At 50.0% G+C, this 27,974-nt stretch overlaps 1 protein-coding gene across 1 annotated transcript; it reads left to right on the forward strand.

Annotated features, from left to right (window-relative positions):
• The first annotated feature begins 191 nt into the window (after positions 1–191).
• Positions 192–27,969, forward strand: LOC144729022 (aquaporin-like). The gene is made up of 8 exons (XM_078608854.1): positions 192–221; positions 13,652–13,746; positions 21,939–22,084; positions 22,720–22,823; positions 23,761–24,162; positions 26,454–26,618; positions 27,018–27,098; positions 27,727–27,969. Exons 1-8 carry the CDS (start codon positions 192–194, stop codon positions 27,967–27,969), a joined length of 1,266 nt encoding a protein of 421 aa, XP_078464980.1.
• Positions 27,970–27,974: the final 5 nt, after the last annotated feature.

Consider the following 27,974-nt stretch of genomic DNA (forward strand, 5'->3'; position numbering starts at 1 on the left):
TTGTCAGTGGGCGGTAGAGTTTTCCGAATGACTCATAGTCTCTCTTTACATTTATTTGCGAACTACATCCGGGGATCTTGAACACCCACTGTTAATCAGACGGCGACGTATCATCACGGTTAGTGCACACCGCAGCAATAACCAGGGCGGCCGCTGGATTCTAACCGCGAGCCTCTGCAATAAAGCGTCGAATGCGCTACCGCAAGGGCCGCCTCGCCAGAGTCAGCGATGAGTGATGTCAGAACCAGTCCTGGGCTCCAACCCCTCACCCCCTCATTTCACCGATCCGCACTCAACCAACGCGTTGAAGTGCGCTCGCTTTAAAAAAAAAAACACCCGTGACCATCAGGCTTTAGAGATGCCTCTGTCCGTCAGTAGATCGTCAAAGACTGAAAATGACTATATAATCTTAACCCCCCCCCCCCCACACACTCTTCGTCACGTGTCATTTTACCGGTTTCCCTTTTCTGACCCGCCACCCTTACGGCCGCAGGGGTAGAAGGGGAGAGAGAAGGTTGTGGGAGGGACAGAGTGAGAGTGGCAGAGTCCCCAGAGCCTCGCGGGCACACCAGACGGGGGGGGGAGGAGGGGGGGGCAGAGCACAGACGGCTCGGGCTGGACAACCACAGACCGAGAGGCAGAGGGCTGTTGGCCAAGTGTCACGGCATCGTCACTCACACGCGCCGTTACAATGCCACGGCATAGGGTATAACTGTTCACACGCGCCACCTACGTATTCTCTATGTATATATATTTACACACATGCGCGGGCGTGGCTGTTCGTGGTTTCGAGGGGGCGTTTTGTAGCACTACTCGATTGATCTTTTGGACAGGCGCGACGGTCGTCGATGCGGAGCCGAGTAAGACATGCCCACGGGCAACGGGCATGCCTCAGGGTTGCCACCTTGTCCTCTGGAGAGAAGAAAACCCGGACATATTTCACAGTCGGCACTGGGTCAATGATCCGATCTGTGCCGCAGTTTCCTGTAATAAATTAATTCATTCCTGCTCCGAGGAGTGGTACCAAAACGTGGCAGTTTACCGTAAATAAAGTTCAAGACAATGGCAGTAGCAGATCCTCGGTACAAATAAATCCCTGCCGCCACCAAATGGCAGCTGTCAATTCCTGGACTGTCGGGGTCAAACCCAGGTCAGAGCCAGCCATGCGGCGACCCAAGCGTGTCCGCTGCGTCTCGACACGAACGGCGGCGTTCGACGTTCGCGGCTCGCAAGCCCTCCCCGTGCTGGTCGTCGTTCTGCACAAACGAGAAGAGGCTTTCGGCGCTTGGGTCGCGCAAATATTTTTTTTTTTTGCCGACGGTTATCAGTCCATGCCTGGTGGATTTTTATTCGGCTCTGCGTCTTTTGTCAAACGACGACGACGACGATGATGATGATGATGTTGTTGACTGAAATAATGTTGATCAACATTCATGGCAAACTGACGGTAATCGTTCTCACGCGGGCGCAATGATCGTCGGTGATGATGATGGCGGTGTTGGTGTATGACAAGTGAAAGTAATGAGTTCAGTAATTAAAGATCTCCAACCGACGGTGTATATTTCAATTTAAAACACCCAATTAGGGTGACAGCAAATACATAAGTTAATAAAATCAGCCTTTGGAAGCGTTAAACATCAACTCTAATTCACAACGTGAATCGCGTATGACGATGGGCGACCCAACGCAACGTGGCAATGCCAATCAATTTGAGCTTAGAAGGGGGGTCCTCTTACCGTATTCTTCAGATTATTAGATCCAATTTATTGCCCTTGTATTGTAAAGCAAACGTTCGCGATGCGTCCTCATAATCTCGCTTTTCAGTCACCATCCCGAATTCAGTTCTCCGTAGCAATACAGCGACCCCCAAGAGGACAAGCAGACGACACCACGAGCTGCTTGGACTCATCTTCCCGACCTCCCCATTATAAAGCAGTGCGTTCATAATCATTCATTTGTCCATGCTCTGCGGCTCATTCATGTGCTCCAAGCTGCATGGCTCATTCGTATATTCCACGCTTCGTGGCTCATTCATATACTGACCCCCAAAACAAGTCGTGGGTTGCATCTTGCTAATGCGGAGAATTCCCGGAAATTCGCCGCTTTGATCTTCGTGGGGTTTATTAAATTGGCGAATCGACGCTTCCGTTGGAGGCCTTTTCATTACTCACTTTCTCGTTGCCTGCGCGTCTCTCTCTCTCTCGTGGCCGTGTGTGTAATGTAAGCAATAGGCTCCAGCTACTTGCCAGCAGGGGAAGGGAGGGGGGGGGGGGTCGTGGGGGGTGTGTGTTCAACAAGCGGGCGTCAACTTCGCGTTGTGAACTTTCGCAGAGTGCACCCAAACACGCGGCCACGGCTCCTCTTGCACCTGATTGGCCGAAGGCTCTCTGGAGGTTTGCGATCACGTTGGAACCTACCCAGAACCACTCCTGGGTTCGCTAACCCTTGCATTGATGGGGGGGGATGAGCGGGTGGAGGGTAACGCCAGGTATTAACCAATAACTTTCTCGTGACAAATGAGCGTACCTTGGCAATGGGAGGCTGTAGCCAAGGGAGTAGGAGACCAAGCATCCTCGCGTCCAAGGGAACGGGTTTTATTGCCTAGCACATGTGATGAGTATAATACTGTTTTTTAGTCCAACTTTTAATTTGTGGCATACATATTCATTATGAGGTTGCAGTGGTGCAGGAATCACAGCACTGCTATGAACCCTGGTGACCTGAATTGGATTGGTGACTGCGACTAAAATGAGTGGCGAGTGATATTTGAACCATTCCTGACCATCGCTTGTCCATGACCAATCCACACAGAGCCACCGTGGTGAAATAAAGTCCATTACCGACACAATACAATTTGGACATTATATAGTTTCTAATTGCAACCAAATCTCGATATGCTGTTACGCGACAATTGTACATGAGAATCATATGGAAAGGAGTAACATTGATTTCATGAATAAAGAAGCAGACTCTTGATTTTATACTGGAAGAATCTGATTAGCTTTGGAGTTCTTTTTCCACAGATGTTCAGCAGAGAGATTGTCAGAGGAAGGGAGGAAGGTTTTGATCCTGGATCTTGAACAGTGGCAAGGAGGGGACAGCACAGGTGGCTGGGGGAAGGAAGTTTCATAGTTTGAGGGCAACACAGGCAAAGTAGCGACCTCGCACCGAGCGAATGTCGATTTGAGGCTTCAGCAGAAAGCAATTGGTTGCAGGAGCGGAGTGTGCACGGATGAGAGGAGAGTGGGATGAGAGGGAAGGTGGGCCGGGAAGGGGGTACCTTGAGAGAAGAATACCTTGAAGATGGTCAATGTGATGATCTCGTTGATGTGCGATTGTCGTGTGAGCCCAGTCGGAGGATCGTGGTGATGTCGTCACGTGATTTGGTGCGAGTGAGAATTCTGGCAAGCGTCATGTTGGGTCGTCTGGAATGTGTTGCGGTGAGGGGGATCGTGGGGGGCGAAGGTAGAAAGAGTAAGGCATGGACAATGGTCTCGGCAGCTGACCAATAGGAGAGGGAGGAGGGGCTTTGACTGGCCATGATATATAACGGAGAGTTCAAGGTTGAAGATGTGTGGAGGGAGAAAGGAGAGAGATGCCCAATGGAATGGGTTCACAAGGGGGGGAGGTACATGTTGTATTTGGTTAATTTTGTATTATTTAATTCACGTTAGACGAGTAATTATCACAAAATAAAGTTGTCTTTAACTTTCAAATCAACCTCTAAATTGTTAACATCGAATATTAAGGGAAGGGTCCTCTTCTGTCTCATCCCCTCGGCTGCAGCGTCTCTCCACGACAATTGAATCATCATTGATTGGTTTTCGACAGGAACATTTACTCGTGATTCATATATTTTACTGTTGACTTGAAATCAGCTCATTCCTTAATGTATCTAGTATCTCCTGCGTCGGCCACGGGCATTTAATAGTTGGTGGCTCTGAAGTAATTTGCTTTGTTTATTTTGTTGAGTCACTGAGAACACGAAGGGCAGCACTGCTTGGTCTGCCAGGTGAGAGGTCTCTTTTGTGCTGCTGTTGCTATTATTATTAGACCCTGAATAAATTCAAACCTTAATTTTCGTTGGTCTGAAAAGCAACTTCGCCAACTCGCATGCGATTGGCCGTCAAGCAGAGCTGCTACTTCTCGCGTGATTGGTCGGCGGGTGCCGGATAGCCACACCCCCAACGTACGTGTGATTGGCCGGCAGTCCGCTCAACAGCTCCCAGCCAATCGTAAGTGAGTGGGCACAATGACCCCGCCAGCCAATCGCACGTTAATTGGATGTCATCGCGATTTGTTTTGCAGAGTGCGATTTGTACACGTGCATGAGGGGAGGGATGGGGGAGGGTGTTCTCTATGGGGGGGCTGCCTCGTTTTTGGGTGCACTTTGTAAATGTACAGACTCATGGGGGTGTTGGGCAAGACCAGTTCCGAAGGCCGTTATGTAGAATACGCTGCGGTGGAAATGTATGGGAATCTGGTCCACACTTTGCGATTGTTCGGGTGACAAAAGAGCAACTGGCACCAAGATCGTCGCTGTATCGGTGCTCTCACCACATCTCGTGAAACAGCACGAGATGATGTGGGTGTGACGATCATCACACACACACGTGGTTCCATGCTTCCATGCCGGTGCCCAAGTGCTAGCTACAATTTAATCGCGCAAGTAATTGCATCACGCATTGTTCACTGATGATTTTTTTGTTGGGTCAAGGCACCCTCTGCGACCCGCCATAGCCAAACGGGTGAAATTGTCACGTGGCGTACGAGCGTTTAAGAACGTGTTGAGGATTTTTTATTCTTGTTTCAGCTCACCCACCGGCAAAGTTGAAGGACAATACTCACTCCCGAATTGGGCAATTGGAGAATTGCGCTTCATCGAAACCGGTGGGGTGGGCGAGCTGAACAAATTATAATTGGCCCGTCGTTAAACGCTTATATGCCAACCTTGATTTGTATCCCGCGTGACAATTTCATTCGTTTGGCTGTGTCGGGTGGCGGAGGGTCTCGCGATAGATATATGGGCAGATGATGACTGCGTGACCGAACCCAAAAGCGAATCACCACTCCCGAATATTTGGCTGCGAAAAACCCCACGCGTAAAGTCACGCCAAGCGTGCTATCGATCCCACGTGTGCTTCCGCAGGCTGGCAAAGCCTCTCCGGAGCCCTCTCGAGCGAGAGTTGTCGTTTCGAAGGGGCAACAGGCGAAAGGGCATCAGCAGAGAGGGACAACATCCAAGGATGGGCATCGCGTTGTGGTCGCGCCGCGTTGCGCTATCAGTCACGCTGTGTGGACCGGCTTCATCGAAGGAACGAAGCCTGCTATAAAATATTCTTAGGTTTTTTCGGTAAAGTCACGTAGGTGAAAAATTAAAATTAAAAATATTTTATTTTTATTTTACTTTTATTAATTTAAAATTTTCACCTAAATAAAATATTTTTATTTTACTTTTATTAATTTACATTTTTCACCTACGTGACTTTACCGAAAAAACCTAAGAATATGAATCTTTGCAGTCACGAAAGCTTCAAATCTAGAACTGATATAAAATGACACACGCCACGCACGTTACTTTACACATTGTGAATAGACGGCCCACGGATATCACACAAGGTGCACCGTCGCGATGGTTTTCCAGTCCATTTGTATTAAAGGAAGATACAACCCAGACCAGAAATGGGTCCTACTGTATTCCGTATACGAAATCGATGACGGTCCGCGAACAATCCGTTCGTTTCGACGGTGCCCCTGGAGTGCTGCGTTTCCACGGCAGAACTGCCCGGTACGAATCGTGTAATTGTGCCAGTTCCACCCAGCCGAAACGATCACCCGGCGTATACGTACTCTGCTGCTTTTGATTCTAAATTATTATATTTTTTTGTGTTCAGATCGTGAAAGGAAAATATGTGTCGTACACCGTCATCCACCTGACACGGCCAACAGAATATGTATTTATAGTGGAGGAATCCGATGAGCTATGAAGCTCTGTTTCACAGATGTCCAGCAGTTGGCACGTGAACCAAGGTGCCAGTATATTCCTGGTTCAGCAGCACCACAGATGTGCTGGAGAGCGATCCACATCACACGTGCACTGCTGCATAGCATCGGCATTAACATCTCCGATTTTATACTTTTTTAAGGCCACATCGTGTTGAGTTGCTTATTGTTGGCGGTGCTTGTGCACCGCTGCCAACGCAGTAGCAGCAGCAGCAGCCGTGTTTCCAGTAGCAGTGCGGTAATCACCGTGCCACCCTCCACCCCCCCCCCCCCCCCGCGTGCCCGCGCGTATACCCATGTCAACACTCCCCCCGTATCCAATTAGAATGAGGAGTACTACGATGTCATTTCACTGAGACAACTTTAATAGATTTCTCTAAAAATAATCACAGTCAATTTGTCATTTTTAAAGCGTATATTGGACAACCTTTCAAAACTGCTTTGCAGAATTGGTAATATTTGGCCAATGAATATATCAGTATTTTGTGCATGGGAGAAAACCTGAGAACCAGGAGAAAGAAACAAAACCCAGATGTGTAAGGTGTTAACACAAACTAATTGTCTCTACAAAACAAATTAAGGTTTTGAAAAATGAAATATTTCACAGCTCCCTTTGCCAATCCACTGCTGAATGAAGGCCCTCTCCCCCGCGTCGTGATGGGACGGCTCTCATCGGGTGGCCGCCGAGGCTAAGACAAAGCTGCACCCCTTTGAGACGGACATCCGGTAGATCGGTGGCGCAGCATGACCATTGCGTTGTTGCTGCTGGTGGGGGCGTTGCTTAACCATACTTCACCACGCTGGTCAGTGCCCATTAGGTTTGGGAAAGATGTTCTAGCCGTGGCCACGAACAATGAAAGAAGTCAAGCAGGTGCCGCGGTTCACGGAGCACGTGTGAGGTTTGAGCGCACGCGACGAGATCGGCACGCGGGGCCCCACCGCGTGCGTGCGACGACGTGGTGCGAGCACCGTCCCGTGAGGGTGGTGACGATGCAACTCCACGGCGACGCAGCGGTCGAGCGACAGTCGCTGGTGACCTGCGGACGTTTCGCCCCGGCGCACGCAGCGGCAGCAGCCGGGAGACTTCTCTGCTCTGACGAACGCTGTTAGTTACACACCCCGCCTCCCACTGCGCACGTCCCGTTGTGCGTGAACGTGTCCCTTGCGCGCTTTTGTAAATCTTATTTATGTAGCTGTTATATGACGATGTTTATATCGAGGTGGGCTAGGGGATGGGTTTGGGGCGCGTTCGTCGGCTGACAATATCAATAAGGGTCCGTTTACACAGACATCGGTTTTCATATTTCGTATCGATTTGTGTCTGTGTCGCTGGGCAGAGGCGGGCGCAACAAATATTTACGGGAGGTTTTTTTTGTGTGTTGTGACATTGTCGTATTCTTGGATTCCGGCAAGCTTCCCTGGATGTGGTCTCTATCCATGCCCCTTGAGCTTGGTCACAAAAGCCACCTTGTGGCACGGAGACCGGAGGTCAGGAGTAGGGAGACACGTGACTCTCATTAGAATTAAAAACGAACGCTTGTCTCGCACGATAGCGGAGCAGCTTTTGGGTGATGCATATTACATTTTAATAGATTATTTTCCCTTTCATATATTCGCAAAGAAAATATATTGAAGTCTACTGGTCCCTCCAGTGAAGCTCCCTAGAGCTCTCTGAAGTGGCGGCCCCTGTGCCAGCAGTGACATGAGCAAGACATTGCAGGGCTGCACGTCTACCTATCGGCCTATTGCGCTTGCTTCAACAGATGCTGCTGGTTACATTAAATTACGGAGGGGGCAATAGGCAAATTAGCTCAAACATATTTTATTTTTCTTCATGTGGGAATATGGAATGGAAACTGCTTAATTTATTTGTGACAGCTTATGCAGCACTGGTTTGAGATTAAGGTTATGATTATTGTCTCATGCATTCAACCATAATACCACAACCCTCATGTTTTAAAACTGAAATTGCGCATTGAAGGGTCCTGTTTCGGGTATTTGACCAGTTGTTCTTAGGGTATTTTATTTGTAGCAGGAACTATGTGTTAACAGAAAACAGCACACACACACAAATACCATTGCACTCATGTCCGATTATACACGGCCTACTTTGTGTACTGCTTTCTTAGGCATTGCCTCACTGGCCTGCAGATGCGTGCCTCACACGTGTGATTGCTCCATCTTTGTGCTATACACCAACCCTACGTCCAGGTCTCTTCATTTACAGGCATGGCACATAATGGCTGCAACACAGGACATGATCTCATGTGGGGATGAATTCCAAAATGTTTGAAACATGTTTAAAATGCCCTTTCCAAGTTCCCTTTCTGATCGATAGAATTCTACCCTTCATCAGCTGTCCCTGTAAATAGCATTGTTAAAATAAAAACAAGTCTATTCAAACCCTCGAGTTTCCCTTGTTTGCATTTTTGAGATGCGATCTATGAAATAAATACAAAATGTTTCCCAATAATTCGCATCTCATCACAATTAGACCATGGCCCATGAAGTGAATATCACAGAGCCGTCTCAGAGATCCATTCAAGTGACCCTCTGGTCCACATCAGGAGAGTCCATCACTTTCCCCGTGTGCTCTGTCGCTGAGAATAATGCCTGTCGAATGACAGTTCGACCATTATTTTATTTGTGGTTTAGTCAAATTAAGTGCAGCACCAAATTTAACACAGCTCAGTCTATGGGCCTCTATGTGAGTCTGTGCGTCCCGATGTGAGACATTGGGGACTGTACAAAAGACCATCAACTTACTACCCTTCAAGAACTCGTGCCTGGATTCGAACCCAGGATCTTAGCAGCGCCAACTGAAGCGCTCTGAGCCATCCGGCCACCTCTGAGAATGCGTTCAAATTTTAATTATTTCTAAGTCACAATGCAGTTTTATTTTTTCAAAAGATTTTTGTTATCCTTAATGTGGCCTGAAATCTCGTCTCCCTGTATTTTGGAACATGGTCTCAAGCTGCCGATTTTAATACCAAATGCCCTAATAATGTTCCTACATTCTAGATTTGAAGCTTTCGTGACTGCAATGATTCATATTCACAGCCGAATTCGGCCGAATTCGGCTGTGACGGTCCCACCTGATGACGGAGACTTGTGTTGCCTCCGAAACGTCGTGAATTTTATTTTGTTTTGTTTTATTTTACTTTCATTAATTTTAATGTTTTTACCTACGTGACTTTACCGAAAAAACCTGACAAAATGTTCCTACAATTTAACACGTAGGCTTTCGCGACCAATATTATTCATAATATAGTAATTTGGGTCAGATCGCGTTATTTATAAATGTGTCGTAACCCTCCACCACCCGACACGGCCAAACAGTAAAAAATGTGTCACGTTTTTCAAAGGATAAAATAATTCACTTCTTTAGCCCACCGGTGTGTTGAAGCGAGAATCAACAGCATTTTTAAAATTTGAGTACGACGTTTCGCTGATAATTACAATCAGTTTCACCATTCTTGCCCGATGAAGCTGATTGTAATTATCAGCGAAACGTCGTACTCAAATTTTAAAAATGCTGTTGATTCTCTCTTCAGCACACCGGTGGGCTAAATAAGTGAATTATTTTGTCCTTTGAATGTTCCTACAGCTTGGGAACATCGGTTCCCCGCGTCACATTCTTGCCGAACGATGTTATGTAATTATCATTATTAGGCTCCATACACATGGCTTTTAATGCAATTGCCGATGCGACATGTGCTTGTAACACAGTTTGTTGACGCACAATTACGCTTAAATGCGCTGTGATGGCCACCGGCTTTTCGGAACAACAATAAAGATTCACTTTAAATTGATTTCGCTTCAATAATGGGAAAAAGTGACCAGAAATGTGCCAATGTGTCCACTTACCAACCACGGCTACCAAATCACAGTTATTTCGTCATCATCGACATCCACGATTAATCCACTCATGGATGAATGCCTCCACAAGCCGTCGCCATCTCCCACGAACCTTTAACGCAAACATTAATCTCGGGACTGCACGCGAGCCGATGTCATCGCTCCATCTCCGCAGGGGGCCCGATGAACGGTATTTCGTAGACGACGGTAATCTCGTGTTTGCATCGAGAAACTAGGCAAACGCGTATGGGTCATTTAGCCATTGATACACATCGTACACACATTAGCCCTATGTATCATCAGACCAGATATTTTTTGAGAAAATGTGAGTCTAAGTGGCCATGGGGGGGTGGGGCGTGGGACGGGTCTGTTAAGGCATTTTGAGAGACACAAAGTATTGGTTTCCTCTTCTTGGTTCTTTCGGTAAAGTCACGTAGAAGGGAAATAATAAAATAAAATAAATAAAACATAATTAAATTATTCTTACGACGTTTCGGCCACAACGCAAGCAGCCGTCCTCAGGTGAAGAACAGGTCTGTCGGAAAGACAGCGTCTGAATGAGTCTTTCCGACAGACCTGTTCTTCACCTGAGGACGGCTGCTTGCGTTGTGGCCGAAACGCCGAAACGTCGTGAGAATTATTTTATTATGTTTTATTTTTATTATTTCATTATTTTATTATTTCCCTTCTACGTGACTTTACCGAAAGAACCAAGAAGATGAATCCCTGCAGCCACGAAAGCTTTAAATCCAAATTTATTGGTTTCCTCTCTGTCCAAAATAATGAGGAGAGAGTCAAGTGGTCCCCACAGCGGCGGTGGCTATGTCTGTGTTGAACTTCTTTTTTTCTTGGCGCCGTACGTAGCCAACCGCGCTCATCGGAGGTGCGGCGCTGATCGGAGGGCAATGCTGCACGTGGCCTGCGATCCAGCGCTGTGGAGCAGAGGTCGCAACCGGGTACCCGATACCCGGCTACCCGTACCCGGCGACCCGTACCCGGCCGGGTACGGGTACGGGTGCCCGTTTGCGACCCTGGTGCAGCCGGGTACGGGTACGGGTAGGCCGTGAGTCACTGTTGAGTAACCGTTTGTCACTCATTTCGGGTAGGGTACGGGTAGGGAACGGGTACCCGTACCCGGCCGGGTACGGGTACGGGTACCCATTTGCGACTCTGATGCGGCCGGGTACGGGTAAGGAATCAAAACCCGTTTGCGACCTCTGCTGTGGAGGCAGCGAGGGTCGGTGGTTCGTCACACACATCTTGTGACACTTCCCTTGCCGCGGGCGTCGGAGGAAGTGTCATACAACGCTGGCTCGTCAGAAGAATTTGTGCTACAGCTACGTGTGGACTCCATATGTTCCATTTGTATGGGATCGAGTGTGTTCTCCTCGCACGTGTGGGTTTTCTCCTGGTACGCTAGTTCACTCTCACGCGTAAGCACTCATTAATCGGCCGACGACACCTTAATATATCGAGTATCGCAGAGCTTGGGGCAATTGTTGGGGCCGGATCGCCGCGTGGTCGCTGCCTCCCCGCTTGTCCGCTGGTTCCTCCGAGGCCATCCTCTCCCTCCCTCTCTCTCTCTCGACGAGAGCGAGCGGATACCGAGCGGCGGGTTACAAGTTGAGGCTATGACTAGAGCATTACCCATAAGCCCGTCAACAATGAGCGTGCGAAGACCATCCGGCAGCCCATCTTGGCAATCCACCGCTGGGTTAGGGACCTCCCCACGTTGGTCGGACCGTTCTTGACTACTGCTGATGTTGTGCTGGTTGGTGAAGGTCGGGGGGGGGGGTGTACGGGCAACTTGAACGTTGGCAGATCACAGCAGTGGATGTCGCCTCGCTTTGCCGTGATGCCCTCTGCAGCCCACGGCGTGGCCCGCGCAAAGTTTTTTTTGTGACAAGTCAGATGCAGTTCGGCAGCGCCACCACAGGAGGACGCGCACGACTCGAATGTTCACGTCCGGTGTTCTTCACTCACTTTCACAGGGGTGGGTGCGGTGAGGTGGGCGTCTTTCGCCGATAAGACATCGTCAGTGTGAAAGCCGCAACACGTTTGAAAGCATTGGGGGTTTGACAGCACGACGACGATGATGACGACGACGACGACGACGATGATGATTGATGATGATGATTATGATGATGATGGGGTGTTTTCACATTTGGGCCGCCAGTGGGCCGCGAGCCTTGCAATGAAGATCACGTGGCTTTGTCATAAATTGCAAACAAAAAAATAAAATATACAGAGTACTTGCCAGATTGGGCATTCCAGAGTTATCGCGTTTGTACCACGAACTCCCCCTGCTGACTGCTGCTGAGGACGCCTTGGCGAGGGGACACCAGTGGCGTCGCTGCCCGGTGTGCAGGCGGTGCAACTGCACGGACACCCGTGGGCCAAAAGGCGGTGGGGAGGGGGCAGGTGTCGGCCTCCGAAGAGGGTGGAAGCGATTTGGACGGGGCGGAGCTGGAGGGCGGGGGGCTTTCTTATACATTATTATATTGTAATGCCCTCGAATTGTGTGTGTAACCTTTTTTTGTTTGTTTCATACCCGTAATTGTTTTCAAGATTCGACTCAACACAAATTTATACGCATGCAAACTACAAAGAGAAGAAGAAAGAAACGTACTCGATCTACGTGGTTAATTGTGTGGTTGCGAGTCGGTGTATTTATTTACGTCCAACGTGTGTGTGGTCCAGCGACGTGCGGTGAGGTTAATGGCTGGGGAGGCACAGGCTCGTTGTCAGAGCCAGATTCACACACTGAGGGGGGCGTGTCCTCGCGGAGGGGGCGTGACCTCACTGAGGGGGCGTGGCCTCATGGAGGGGGCGTGGCCTCATGGAGGGGCGTGTCCTCGCTGAGGGGGCGTGGCCTCACGGAGGGGGCGTGGCGTCCAGGAGGGGGCGTGTCCTCACTGAGGGGGCGTGTTAGACACGTCCCCCTCAGTGAGGCAGATGTGGTGGCTGCCTCCCCTGGTGCGTTTCATTGCAGTTTCATGACGAGACCAGCGAGCCTAAATATCTTTATACACGCACGTGAAATAAGTTACCTGGAGTATGGAAGGCGAGGACATGAAATGAAGGGGTCTACAAACATTACATTGGTGACATACTGAGATAGTAACAGGCACGCGCTTATTGCCCGCGCTCCATCCAGTGTCTGAGGGGTTGCGCATTCAGAGGGGAGGCTGAGCTCGTCGCTGCCTCACCTCTCGTCTCTCCCTGTATTTGCAGCGGAGATCCGCAAATTTGGCGATTTTGACTATAAAAAATGAATGGAATCGTACAGAAATTACATTTATAACACAGATCAGTGGAAAAATCTTAATATTTATTTTATTTAATTATTATTATTTTTTACTTTTAGTAACAGCTATTTTCATTGGAGTATGGCAGGTGAGGCTCTGCCTTCGAAAGTCTCTCGAAGTTAGAGGTGGGCCAAAAGAAAACCCCGCCCATCAGTCACGTGGATACGGAGATGATTTTGTATTTATCTATTCTGTTGTACCGGTCGTTGAACTTCTGTCGTCCATACGTAGACAACCGCTCTAATCGGAGGTGAGGGGGCAGGTCAACAAACTAAATACATAACAACAGTTCGAAAGAAATATTATTTTTCAATCTACATTTAAAAGCGCACAGCTCCAGTAGCTTCCTAATATCGAAAGGAAGAGCGTTCCAGACGGCCGCAGAAGCGCGTCTGAAAGCGCGCGATGCGGTTACCGTCTTTGTTCGACGCCAGTGATGTCGATCACTCCGATACCTGCTTTGTCCCTGCTGCCCCACGCAGTCACCGCATGCTGCCGGAGAGCTCTCCATGTCCCATTTGTGCATCGTCAAGTGTCCCCATCAGTTGCTGCTGCTGCTACTGCTGCTGCTCGCATGGTTCGTGTGAGGCTGATGCGGTTCAGGGGTTGCGCCCAGAAGCGTCGTGGGAGATCGAACGCCTGGAAGCGTTTTCGTTGTCGGCTCTGACGGGGAGGAGACGGCGTTTGTTTGTCGCTTCTGGAGAACTCCGTGCGGCTTTACAAGCGTCGTCGTCGTCTTTGAAGTTTGAGCGAGGGGGAACTCCATCTGTAATAAATGTCCTTTCAATTGTTTAAAAGGTCATCTGAACGGGAAGAAGACAAATTGATCTTAATGTCAACAACACTAGATACACGTTTTAACTTAAAGAATAAACAGCCAAAAAGTGCGCATGCCGGTGTCAAAATAAAATCAATAACAATATAAACCCAACGTGCTTCGTTCAAATAAATGTAATAACCAAACGCGTCCCAACTTTTGGCCCACCCCTTGAGCGTGCACTTGTTCGGGCATCGCAGGCGGACTGGGGGGGGGGCGGTTTGGTGACCCTCTTTAAAAAGTCATCTGAACGTGAAGAATACAATTTGATCGTAATGTCAACATACACTAGATACACATTTTAACTTAAAGAATGAACAGCCAAAAACTGCGCATGCCGGTGTCAAAATAAAATCAATAACAAAATAAACCCAACGTGCTTCGTTCAAATAAATGTAATAACCCAACGCGTCCCGACTTTTGGCCCACCCCATGTGCGTGCACTTGTTGGGGCATCGCAGGCGGACTTGGAGGGGGGGGGGCGGTTTGGTGACCTTTGCGACCCCCTGCGAGCTAGGCACCGCCACGGTGCGGGGAGAGCGATTCCAACGACGCCTGTGCGCCCCTGTCCCGTGCAGCAGAAACCTCGGCGAGCGCCCATTGGAGCGATCGGCACAAAGCGCCTCACTGTGGACGCGGTGGGGGGGGGGCTGCAGCTGAAGATGGTTCTCCATGGCACAAACACTCACCGCGTGGGAGGGAGAAAGTCGTTTTGGGACGGGGGGGGGGCGGGTACGAATTGTCCCCCCCCCTTCCCTCCTCCCCCCACAGCACATCACGGTTGCCACGGTAATGTGTGCCAGGGACTTCGAGGGCCCTGTCGGAGGTGCATGAGATGCGTGTGTGTGTATGGTACTGTGTGTGTGTGGTGCTGTGTGTGGTGCTGTGTGTGTGTGATGCTGTGTGTGGGGAGCGGTGGTGTAGCAGTTAGCGCGCTGCGCTACGAACCCGGCCACCCGAGTTCGCTTCCCGGCGACGATTGTCTGAACCAGTTCTGGGCCTCCCCTAGATCGACTCAGTCTTAAATTAGCACCTGGTGCGGTGTGTACACATCGCCACTGGGGAGACAAAGGCGGCTGGGCGTAGTTGCTGGCCACCCACCCCCGGGCGTGCCGTTTTGGTTTTAATAGGCGCTCGCTAACAGCACTTGCCCCAACAGTCTGTTAAAGCTACACGGGGCATCTTTGTTACGTGGCTGGTGGTGTACAATAAATCACGTGACTGGGAATGCAACTGGATGCGTTGCTGAATGTGTGGGCTGGGTGTGGGTGGTGGCTGGGAGCGCCTGCAGGAGTCGACTGAGTGCGTGGCTGGCTGCCTGGCTGAGTGCCTGGCTGGCTGCCTGGCTGAGTGGGTGGCCAGTTTCCTGGCTGAGTGCGTGGCTGGTTGCCTGGCTGAGTGGGTGGCTGGCTGCCTGGCTGAGTGGGTGGCTGGCTGCCTGACTGAGTGGGTGGCCAGTTGCCTGGCTGAGTGGGTGGCCGGTTGTCTGGCTGAGTGCCTGGCTGGCTGCCTGGCTAAGTGTGTGGCTGACTGGCTGCCTGGCTGAGTGTGTGGGCTGTGTGACCCCACTGACCCAGCAGCAGTGGTTCCCAGCATCAGTCTCAGTGCCCGCACATTCGAGGTCTGAAATTCCAAAAATGCATTAATTCATAGAGTTTAGAAGAAAAAAAACGCCCATTATCAATCTTCCTTGTTCCAGTTATTGAGGTCATTGAGGTGCATGTGAAGGTCACGACGTCAGGGCTTAGCCACGGCACGGGTAAATTAACCCAGTGGGAGGGTTTGTATTTGGGTTCAGCATAGGGTTGCCACCTGTCTGGGTTTGCCCCAGACAGTCTGGGAATTGACATTTGAACCTTTTGGCGGGACCCCGGGGTCCTGAATAAACAGAAGTAAAAATCGTAATTCATTTATTTATTTTTTGCGACTCTGTCCCACCGCGCAACATAAACGCCGCGACCCACCAGAAATAAATTCTCTCGTTTTTCACCAAGCACCCGTCGTTGCCAAAATTGCCGTAGTCATAAACAACACTTTGAAACTTTGATTAGCGAATCGTGTAGAACTCGTCGAGAGGAATAGATTGCCGTGTCGTTCACCTTCAACAGACGTAAAATGACGTCGCAACGCAGTTGATGCGAGAGGGGCTTATGGGACCCCGGGGTCCCGCCATAAGGTTCATATTTTGTGATCGGGTGGCAGGAATTGATTTGTACCGAGATTTGGTACCGGTTTTTTGTTGTTATTGTTGTTGACATTTATTACAGTACTAGCGGTAAGTACCCAGCGTTGCCCGCGCGAAAAAGGCAGACACACACATGGACTTACACACAGACATCGACCCACACACATAGGAACACATCGACTTACACGCACACACTATAAACTTGCACAGCTCGTGATGACTGAGAAACACGGTCCGGGTTTGGTTTGCAATGGAAAAGGTGGCGACCCGAGTTCAGCAAAGGCGTGCTGTGTGCACACTTGCCGCGATTTCGGCCTCTCACTTGGCGACCTCCTCTTGACCCCCCCCCCTGCACCCTGCACTGGGCCAGCATCGCCCTCGTGGACTGGAGACAATTGATATGAGCAAAATACAATAAGTTAATTCTGCCTCTTTACGTATAAATAAAACGGATATATGTGTTAGTTCATCAGCAGTTGTCTATTATTGTTGTTGTCTATGTTGTTGTCATATTATTGTTGTCTATGTCGTTTATTGTCGTTTATTGTGAAAATTCGGTCACAGTTCCTATGATCACTGTTACATTGCTTTTATGGTTTTATTTTGGTGATTTCGAAAAGTTTTTTGGTTTGGCCATGTTTGTTTGTTGTAGTACGGAGTAAGACTGATGGCCTTAATCTAAGTTGTCTTCTTCTTGGTTCTTTCGGTAAAGTCACGTAGAAGGGAAGTAATAAAATAATAAAAATAAAACATAATAAAACAATTCTCACGACGTTTCGGCCACAACGCAAGCAGCCGTCCTCAGGCGAAGAATGAGACATTATCAAGCTAGGAGCTTATATAGGTGTAGCGAGGAGGAGCGCCTTAGAGTCGCGGCATCTCTTCAGAAAGGTGAGAGACTCGATTAGCTGAGCCTTCTTATCCCGGAGCTTGTTGAAGGATCTCAAAGTTACGTGGAAACCCTCCCCGCTACACCTATATAAGCTCCTAGCTTGATAATGTCTCGTTCTTCGCCTGAGGACGGCTGCTTGCGTTGTGGCCGAAACGTCGTGAGAATTGTTTTATTATGTTTTATTTTTATTATTGTATTACTTCCCTTCTACGTGACTTTACCGAAAGAACCAAGAAGATGAATCCCTGCAGTCACGAAAGCTTTAAATCGAAATCTAAGTTGTCTTGTTGTTGTTGTTTGACTTGCATCCCACTGGAATTTTTGCACACAGTGTTGGTGTACGGTGTTTTTTCTGGAAGATTTTGCCGTTATTTCTTGGATTTTCTGTTTGCACACAGTCACATAGTCACTTTAAGATGTTTTCTTGTTCATGTTTTTGTTTGTTGCGGTTGCACCCGATTCAAGAGCCGAATGGCTCACAGGGCTATACCAAATAAATTAAACTGAGAAAACTGATAAATCTTTCCAGACCAATATTACCTAGCAGCATTTATGTTTAAGCAAACACACTCTGGACCAGGTTGCGACCTTCCATCTCTCATCAATAGATACAAGCGTATTATGGAAACGTTGCCGGATAACCTATGTTATTGGCAAGAGTGCTCCATATAAAATATAGGGCCCCGTTCAACGCAATAAGCAATGCCGTGCACAAACTCGTGATGCGCTTCCGTGGGGCATAATGGGGTTTAAGTAAATCTCCTGGAGCTGAGTGTGAACCATCAAACACGTGGCTAGGGATGGCGCAGGCGAGGAGAGGGCATAATGCAGCGGAAACTCGCAGAACGGTGTCTGTTTATCACACCCTGCCGCTGCCAACTATGAAAATTCATCGGAGGCAGTAGCAGCTGGAGTAGCGACAGCAGTTAACTCAGCCATCAGCTGCATCCGTCGCGTGGCTTTCACACTCAGACCGAGATCTTTAACGTCGCTCTCAACTCAGCCGAACGCAAAAAGACGGAGGAGGATGAGGAGGGGCGGACGCAGGGGAGAGATTTACACTTCCTAAGAGCGTGAGAGTTGTGCGTGAATGCAAGGCGTTAGTGTGGCACAAGATAAAAAAACAAATAACAGTTTCGTTCCCAACCACGTTTGCCAGCAAATGCCCTCCTCTGGCGTCACCGTCACGATGCCCTGAATAGAGTTGCTTGCGGCAAAGTTTGGCACACAGCCGCGTCTCTCGCGCCTTTGTCGTCGTCGTTGTTGCTGCTGCTGCTGTAATTGTTGCTGGGTTTGCGTGCCACCGACTGTGCCGAGAGGCGACCTCAATGGACACTGCCGACGTTGATTTCTTAGAAATTACGAGCCGCTCTGGCAGGAGGCGGTTGCGCATTTCATTACGGACCTCGCTAGGTGTTACAAACGTATATTGTGCAAGAGGCTCCATGGAACTACGTAGACGGTTTCCGATAGTAGTCGTCGGAATAATAATGTCCATTATTTACCCAAGAGAGCCTTACTGACCCTCAGACCTCTTTTTCACAAGGATCCCGGATGTTTAGCCAGTTTGCAATAATGAGTGTTTGGCTTCACGTATGCATGTATATTGAACTTTTTCCGCACCGTACGTAGCCAACCGTGCACATCGGAGGTGCGGGGGACGGACGACGAACTGAACACAGAAAGCAGTTCTAAAGAAAGGAGTTTTCAACGTAGATATAAAAGTGCACGGCTCCAGTGGCTTCCTAATATCGGAAGGAAGAAAGAAGATGACAATTGGGCACCCATGGTAACGCTCGAAACTCCGCACAGATAGATTTAAAAAAATCCATTCCTCTGCTACCATCCCCTGGCCATGCACCTAGCAGCCCAAAGGCTACATGTACCACCTGCTATTCCCGAAGGTAGTCTCCCCTGCAAGTCCTAACCCTATCTGTCCAGCTTAGCCTCTGAGGTCTTGGTGAGACACCGCACACAGCCACGGTGATTTGGCCGCGGCCGTGGCTGAATGTTGCAAAGAGCGCGATTTCTTTGACTGGGCTCGGTGACATTCAAGAGTTGTGTGCTCACCCCACCTCATCTCCTGGCGCCAGGAGTTTGCTGAGGCCAGATCTGGCCCAGGAATTCTACGTGATTGACCACGCAGCAGTAACAGCAGCACAATCGAAGCACAGGGAGGAGGGGGGATAGGGGGGGTAACTCAGTATTGAGAAGCAGAATCAAGTTCCTTTTTTGCTCAACTCGAAGTTTAAAATTGCTAGGCGTTATTTAAAAGCTAACGCTCTTGGTGACAAACGCACAACGCCAGTGAACACTCTTCGACTCGCGTGCGGCTCAGTGTGAAAGGTCAAAGAGCATTCAGACGCTGCCTTTCCGACAGACCTGATCTTCACCTGAGGACGGCTGCTTGCGTTGTGGCCGAAACGTCGTGAGAATTGTATTATTTTATCACGTTTTATTTTTATTATTTTATTATTTCCCTTCTACGTGACTTTACCGAACGAACCAAGAAGAAGTCAAAGAGCAGTCGAGATGTTTGGCTCCAGTTTTCTTGAGCCAAATGATTGCATTTACGGAGGCAGCGTGTAGCTCCCCCACTCCTCCGTAGACATCGACTCTTCACTCCTATCCAAGAGAAGCGTGGTCACCGTGAAACACTCATTGGCCTCAAGCCCTGCAATCGTGCAGCCTCGCCTCCTGCCCCGCGGTCTCTCTGGGCGGCACTTCCTGCCCCACCCCAGTTACTCAACTGGCTCAGAATATGTTTTGATAACGGGGGAATCCGATGAGCTATAAAGCTTTTTTCGCAGATGTCCAGTATGGGCATCAATATCACCCTTACCGTCTTCAAGATCCTCCACGAACTCGCCCTGCTACGAACTCACTCTACTCCCCGTCATGTGTTAGTGCAGCAAACAATGTCTTCGGTCACGGTGCCTCTGTGCTTTATGTACGGTATGCATGTTGCACTTCTTTCGCACCGTACGTAGCCAACCACGCCAATTGTTTAATGGACCTCCTACTCACTGGCCGTCTGCACTGCCAACCACACGCCTCTGTTCAGCTGAACCAGGTTCACAATCATCCTCTCCTCTTCCGTCTATTGCTCTTGCATCTATTTAAAATATATTCATATAAATACACACACTATTCTGTTCCTGGTGATTTACATCATACTGTACAAACACCTTGAGATGCAGTGGCAATTTAGACGCTGTATAAGTCCAAATTCTATTGTATTTCATTGCGCTGCGTGACCTGAGTTAATTTGTGGGCCGTATTCAAACCTTATTCAACCGCTCGTGAAATTTACCGCTTGCTTTTGTGTACGCGCAGCAGTGTGAAAATGTTAAACATGTATATCTTCTCCCTGTTCTCATTTTTATTATTATTATTATTTCTCACACAGTGTCTCTTTTCAGCTCGTTAGAAGCTTGGCTGGGTTTCCTTTTTAAGGAAGTTTATCAACCGCCTTGAACCGGACATCTTCGCCAAAATTGAGAAAATTGATAAAAGGACGTCGTTCACGACGAAAGGCCATTATTATTTGGGAGCCCATCAACACCAAATTCCGAATGTTAACCTATAAGGGCGAACTTTGGAAGCAGTGTCCAATCCGGAGCCGGTTGGGCTCGCTGCCCGTTAAGGCCCTGTTTCCAAGCGAGGGCATTCCTCCACTGGCAAGAACTCAGAATAAGAATGAATATTAACTGTTAATTCTACGACTAAACTCCGTTACGTCTGAGGCTGCGTACACGGTATATCTACACACGTCTGTGACGGGGAGGTTTTGACACTGATTTTGATTTGTACGTAAGCCCTGTATATTGTTTATCATGTGTGCAGTGAGTTCTGGCGTGGATTCCGTGTAGATGTGTTGTTGTTGTTGTTTTCGTTCTGGTTAGTTTTCACGTTCCCTCCACCCTGCAGTGTCCAGTCATGTAACAGCCACCACGACCGACTGTCTTGGACTGTGGACGTCATTACCAAAGAGTTGCTGAGCTCAATGGGGCCTTACCAGCTGAAATATAGGCCGAGTCTGAATTATTCCCGCCATTCTCTAAGCACAAGGCTATCGCGACGGCACATTGTTTCACAGACGGGTACCTGAGGACCTTCTCTGTGTCGGTCTATCATCAGTAGCGGCAGCCATGATCTACCCACTGCTGCCAAACCTAAGTGTAGAGCCAAGGGTGATACGCCTGCGACAAGTGAGACAAATGCGACGATTTCTTAACATTGCGAAGTAATAATAAGTAATAATTGTTTTTTTTACCCTTTTATCTGGCAACAAAACTGACACCTTTTTTACAAGGAGTCATGTTTGCATTGACCGCAATACCTGCGGTCGGAATGCAAACAAAAAACACGACTCTGATAATGTATGCACTGTCCTTGAAATTGATTGGTCCACACCCGAGACAGCTTTCTTTAGAGCCTAGTCTCACATGGTGTTGGACCAGATGACGCCAAAAGGCGCACAACTCACAGACAATGCACCATCAGAGTATGAGAGCTCGGGGTAAAACCAAAGGTGTCAGTTTTGTTGCCAGGTAACAGGGTAAAAAAAACAATTATCATATTTTGCTACTGGCAAAGGAGGTTCCAATGGTGTAAATTGCGAAGTAACTTGAATGTGACAACGAGCAGTACTTCACAGGACGCGCTATCGTGAGCGGGCGGCCATCGCGAGCTGCGTCTTCACCACGAAGATGCGCGGCCGCCGTTAGGCGACTGCGTCGTGGGCCAAAAGTTGACAGCTCTGGTGAGCCGCGTTGACCTCTCTCGAGAGAGGACGCCGGCTCTCGTGAGAGCCACATCGCGAGCCTCGACAAGGTGCCCCCAGCAACGGCGTGCATACTCCTCTGCCCGCAGGCCCGGCAAGGTAGGGGAGGGAGACCAGCAGCTTGGCGCGCCGCGCCACGTGCGACGTGGCAGAGGGCGGCCGGTGGCGCGTGTCGGGGCCACTGCCGGTGAGGCTGCTGCTGCCCCGGTGCGGAGAGCGCCGCGGATGCTGGGAGGTGCGGCGTGGGCTCGGAGAGGGGGGACTGCGTGGACCTCCGTCAACGGCACCGCGCGCGCATCCAGAGCCATCACCACGGCAACCTCGAGTACTCCTTTTGGGTACAAAACGCGAGAGGGGGATGATGTGAATGGGCGAGAATAATTAATCGGCGTGTGCCACCATCTGCGTCAGACCTGTCACAAGCGACTCCGACGCGTCGAGCGACGCAACACGAACCGCCGCCGGCGCTTTGTGTGCCGCCCCGCGAGTAGAACCTCTCCCGAGCGGCGATCGAATTTATGAAATAACTCGACGAGGTGAGTGGAGCGGCGTCGGCGGTTTGCACGACGACTTTTTTGGGGGGGTTTGCGATGGGAACGTTGCTGGAGGTGCACGTGTCCACGCCAGGGCCTCCTCAACTCCGGAGGCCACTTGCTCCGTGCCCAACAATGGGCCCCCCCCCCCTACCTGAACCCCCCCCCCCCCGCTCCCCACCCCGATGTGACACTTCAAAGCAGAGAATGAATGCTCTCTCAATCATTAAAGGTCCGCATTAATTTGACGGCGGTGGCTCGGTGATGATTCACTCTGGCCAATGGGAGGCGTTAACGAGCTCCCCGTGTGCGTTGGCGTGGGTGGTGTGGCCCACAGGTCTCTCTCTCTCTCTCTTCGTCTCTCGCCGCAAGTCGCCCGCCCGACAAATTTACCTGCACGCGAGCCGCGACGCGACACGAGCACCGATGGCTCTTCTGGACGTGAGTAAGATGGCCGTGTGCGCACGACGGATCCACTACGACCGCTACGGCGGAAGAGAGAGAGGGAAAACAAAAACCTAAGCCTTCAAATGCGATCCTTCATTTGCCTCGCGTGATGAGCCACTTCGTTTGGGCTATCATTCGCGATAGCCAGAGCTGTAATAGCTCAGTGGGCAATTTGCCGGGGAAAATACATAAAATAAAAAGAGTCAATAGTTTGTGCAGTCTCGACTCATTCCTGGGCTCAAATCCGGCCGGGCAATGATCCACAAGAGGCAATTACGGGTCACCCAATGTGAGATTTAAGCCCGCAATGAGTTGCCGTATGACAAATCTTTTGGGGAAATCCACAACTCCTGTAGGTCCACCCGGTTATGTCATTGGTAGGGTGTTGTTAGATCGCTCTGCTGGTTGTCATTAGACCCAATGATTTGCAGCGATTGTCAATGAGTACCGTATGTTGAACTTCTTTTACACGGTACGTCGCCAACCTTGCTAATCGGACCTCATGCAGGATTCTCAGGAAGGCCAGATTAATGACACCCGTCTACCCTTCGAGTTGTGACTCGTGAGGTGAACTCCTGCTGTTTGATTTGAACCCCCACCGAGCTGGACTCCAGCACCCCACCAATGAGGGCATTCCCCAAGCAGGCTGAGATTTCCCAGACAACGCGAATTTGCAGAAACACCTCCTGTTCTGAGGGTCAACGTTTCAGGGCCTGGGCCTGCCGATAAGGTGCAGCAAGGCGATGGGATACGTGACAGAGGACGACATTTTGTCGATGCAACTCCGATGTGTTTATGAAACCGAGCCCGAAATTTGGTCAACTTTGCTGGAGCCCCCTACCCCACCCATCTCATCTTCTTCCTCCCCCTGGCACCGTCGATGCCTCCGGCGGGAGCCCCCCATGCCCCCCCCCGCCCCCCACCACCGCAGGAGATCCGCAGCGCGTCCCTTTGGCGTGCCGCGTTCGCCGAGGCCGTGGGCACATTCCTCCTCGTCCTCGCCGTGCTCGGCGCGGCCTGGCCCGGCACGGCGGGAGAAGGGCCCTCCGCCGACGCCTCCTGCGGCTGCGGCTGCGTCGGTGGCGCGGCGGCCTCCCTGCCCGTGGCGCTGAGCGCCGCCTTCTCGTGCGCGGCGCTGTCCCACAGCCTGGGACCGGCGAGCGGCGCGCAGCTCAACCCCGCCGTCACGGTGGCCCTGCTGTGCACGCGCCGCCTCGGGGCCCTGCCCTCGGTGGCCTACGTGTTGGCGCAGTGCCTGGGCGCGGTCGTGGCGGCCGGAGTCGTTGCCCTGCTGCTGCCGGAACGTTCCGGCAGAAAGTACTTGGTCACGTCGGTGAGTGGGGTCTCGCGGCTTCCCGTCAACGCGTTGTGTTGAATGTGCCCCCTCCCCTCCTCTTCTTTGTCTCTCTTCCTCCCCCGTCGCGTTTGTGGGGTTATCGCCGTCAGTCGGTCGGTTTGGTTGCTCTGCTCTGCTCGCAGGGCCGCGCTGGGTGACAGTGGGAGGCCTCGTTGTGTGTGTGGGGGGGGGGGGGTGTGAGATGCCCTTTCTGGGGGGGGGGGGCAGGCGAGACATTGCCAGATTGTTTTTTAAGAAGGTAAATCATCGAAAACACAAATTAAGCACGGGCAAGGTAAGTACGACTACTTTGTTTCATCAAACATTTGTATTTATGAATATTATTAATGTTTTAACGATTAAGAACGAAAGGGGTGCAAGGCTGCCGTGAAGGTTAAGAACCACTGGCTTAGTCGGATAACACGACTGTGTTGTGAGTGAAGGAGCTCTCTAGAAGATCGGAACGCTGCCCTTTCCCTAACCTATGTAGCAACTGGGGGGAGGGGGGGGTCCCATGGGCCCTAGTTTCCAATAAAGTGGAATGGTATCACGGGCAAATACATAATAACATGAATGCCCTTTAATTATCCAGTGAAGACTCAGCTTTGTTATCGCTGACGGTCTTGTCCAAGTCTAATTTCACATCATTGATTCTTTCATTTGCAATCGTGAATTTAAAAAAAATGTTGAGACTAACATCAAACTAACATTCTACATTATAAACAACTTACAGTTGTCAAGCATTAGTTTAACATGTCTAACTATAGATTTCAGTCATTTAGTTGAACCTTACAGTTATAGTAAGTTATGTTTTGGATTTATTTAGCAATTCTTTTTATTTTGATACTCCTAAAATACCTGTTCATATAATTTCTTGTTGAAATTTTGTTTTTGTTTTATTCTGAACATTTTTGCGTGAATGAGGAAGGAGGCCCCTCAGACACTGCCTGGTCACGTGCCACAGCTGGTGCATTCTTCCTCGCGAGTGCTTTAGTATCCCTGCCAGTACGGTGACTGCCATCTCAAAATCACTGGTGGCGTCACACGGTATCATCCCAGTAAACTTTGAACGTTGGGCCAACGTTGCTCCAACGATTCCAACCACGTACCGGATTAAGCTAGTGCGGGGCCTGTAGCATATGTTATAAAGTGGCCCTAAATAAAATAAAATAAACACGTAAATATTAAAACATAAATTTTTTTACTTGCTTAGTAAAGTAATTGTATTTTTTGTATTTGCTATACAGCTAGATAATACGACAAATCGCTGCGAACCTTAAACACCCCGTCGTTCATAAAAGTTGAAGGCAGTATAGTACTATAGTAATAGAGAAAATGCAGAATCACTGAACCGGAATTGATAGCTTGAAAGCATTTAGCGCGGGGCCCTTGAAAGTGCGGGGCTCGTACCATTTGTAGCTACTTTTGCTACTGGGATAATCCGGCACTGGTTGGCATGTTTACCGGGATGTGATGAGATGCACCATCCAGTCACCTGACTGGGAGGCCAATTGGAGAGATCCAATAAAATGATTGAGCCTAGCTGAATATCAAGGAACAAAACGTGAGAAAAAAATGTAACACTTGAGACAGCCCCCTTTCCTCCAAGATGTTTTACATGCATTTAAATCCATATATTAAATTATTCTCAATCATATAGCTTATATTATACTGCGTGTGGCACTTGTAAAAGAGATTTTGACTCCTTTGACATTCATAATAAATTCAAAAATGTTGTGGATTCACTCTTCAAACACACCGGTGGGCTGCAGAAGTAACTAATTGGCGTTTTGTTAACGTGACACATTTTTTACTGATTGGCCGTGTCGGGTGGTGGAGGGTTGTGACGCATTTATACTTATCCTTTGACATTGGTCTGGTTGTCGAGTTAAAGCTACCAAATTCCTGGGAACATTAACCGAGACACATGGTTGTTAGCTGGCAGCCCTTCCCTCCTTCAGCCAGCCCACTTTTACATAGCCACGCCCACTCTATGGCTAGCCCCGCTCACACGGAGAGAGTGGCCTCTTCACGCTCTGTGACATTGGGCCCGCATATTGGCTCACCGACCCTGCCTACTCCTCTGCTAGCCATGCCCACTGCTCAGGTAGCCAGATCTTATGCCCGTTTCACAATTCAACTTTAAGCCAGAACATTTCAAACCGGGACAAAGTCCCAGTTTTCGCTCACTCTTCAGCACAGCGGGACCACCAGCACATTCGCTAGCTTCAGGAAACGTCCGTTGGCTGACCCTTCACAAAATCCCCACCGTGTTTCACTCGCCGCAGATTGGCAGCGAGGGCAACGCAGGGCAGGCGCTGGCGGCCGAGCTCCTCTGCAGCTTCCAGCTGGTGCTGAGCGCGCTCGCCGGGGAGGAGCACCGCGTGCGCCGCTCCGGGGAGGCGGGGCCGCTGCCCGTCGGGCTGGCACTGGGCGCCGGCATCCTCGCCTCGGTTCGTCTCTCACCGCCTCCGGCTGGGCCACGCGGCACAGAGAGGGCCCAGGCGATCCGGCCAGAGTTTCACGGGGTTTAACGGGACACTGGGACCGCAAGAGGGCTCATGAATCTGATAACGTCTTTTCCACTGAATATCCGAGCCGTGCCAGTGCTGTGTCAATCCAAACCGGGCACTTGCTCAGGTAGGCTCCGGGTTGGTTTTCCACTGCGGAAGCTGAGCCATGCCGTTGGCGTCACGCGTAACGACCGGGTCGAGACGCGTGTTGGCGATGAGGCGATGTCATTGGCTGCGTACCCCTGGCCCTGCTTGGCCCCGAGCCAGATTCAGTTGTTTTGTGAGGGCAGCAGCGTATCGTGGTTTGGTTTTACGCTACACCTCTCGTTTCCTCTGCAGGAGAAGTTCTCGGGGGGCAGCCTCAATCCAGCGCGGTCGTTTGGACCAGCACTCGTGTGCGGATTATGGAAACACCACTGGGTACGTAGAGCGTGCAGTGCCACGCACCTCCCACACGCAGCATGCTGTTGGCCTGTCACAACAAGCCGCCGTCCAGACCTCTTTCAATGCATCATTCAATTAATCACTCACCAGTTGGGATTGCTGAGTAATTTTTAAAAAAATGTATTGTCTCTTTACTGTCTCGTTTGTGTTGTTTAATTAGTTTTCTGTCTCACTTGTACAGTTTAGTTTTCTCTGTTAGCCTCAATGATATTTGCACAAATGGATAAATAATAACGTGTTGAAAATTTTCGAAAATTATTTGCAAGCATTATACGCTTAAAATCAATATAAATTAATCGAGGCATCATTACCACACCTGTATGTATGTATGTTACACTTCTTTCAACCAACAAGAAAAAGCATTCTTCAAATCAAGATTGACTCGATAAGAGTTATCACATCTCTGGATTTGAGCACAGCTGTTGTCAGTGTTGTGACCTGCGGTGTGGTGAGTGGGCGAGTTGTCGTGACCTTCATTGTGGTGAATGAGTGAGTGAGTGAATGAGTTATTGTGACCTGCAGTATCGTACTCGACCACAGTGTGGCCCCCGCGACGCGCCCCCCCCCCCCCCACGTCCTCACATCCCCACGCTGCATACCGCAGGTCTACTGGATGGGGCCTCTGCTGGGCGGGCTCCTGGCCGCCGCCGCTCACGACCTCGTCTTCTCGTCGGCCGCGAACCGCGACCGCCTCGTCGCGTGCGCCACGTGCCGCGACATCGAGATCACGGAGGCGCGCAGCACGTCCCGATCGTCGCTGGCGCCGCTGCCCGGCGTTGCCGCCGCGCCCGCGCTCCCCAAGCGCCACTCCAAAGTGTCCGCCGTGAAGCCCGAGGCGGAGGGATGAGTCCG

This window comes from Lampetra planeri, chromosome 31 (genome assembly GCF_965212315.1).
Source record: "Lampetra planeri chromosome 31, kcLamPlan1.2.h2, whole genome shotgun sequence".
NCBI classification, from domain to species: Eukaryota; Metazoa; Chordata; class Hyperoartia; order Petromyzontiformes; family Petromyzontidae; genus Lampetra; species Lampetra planeri.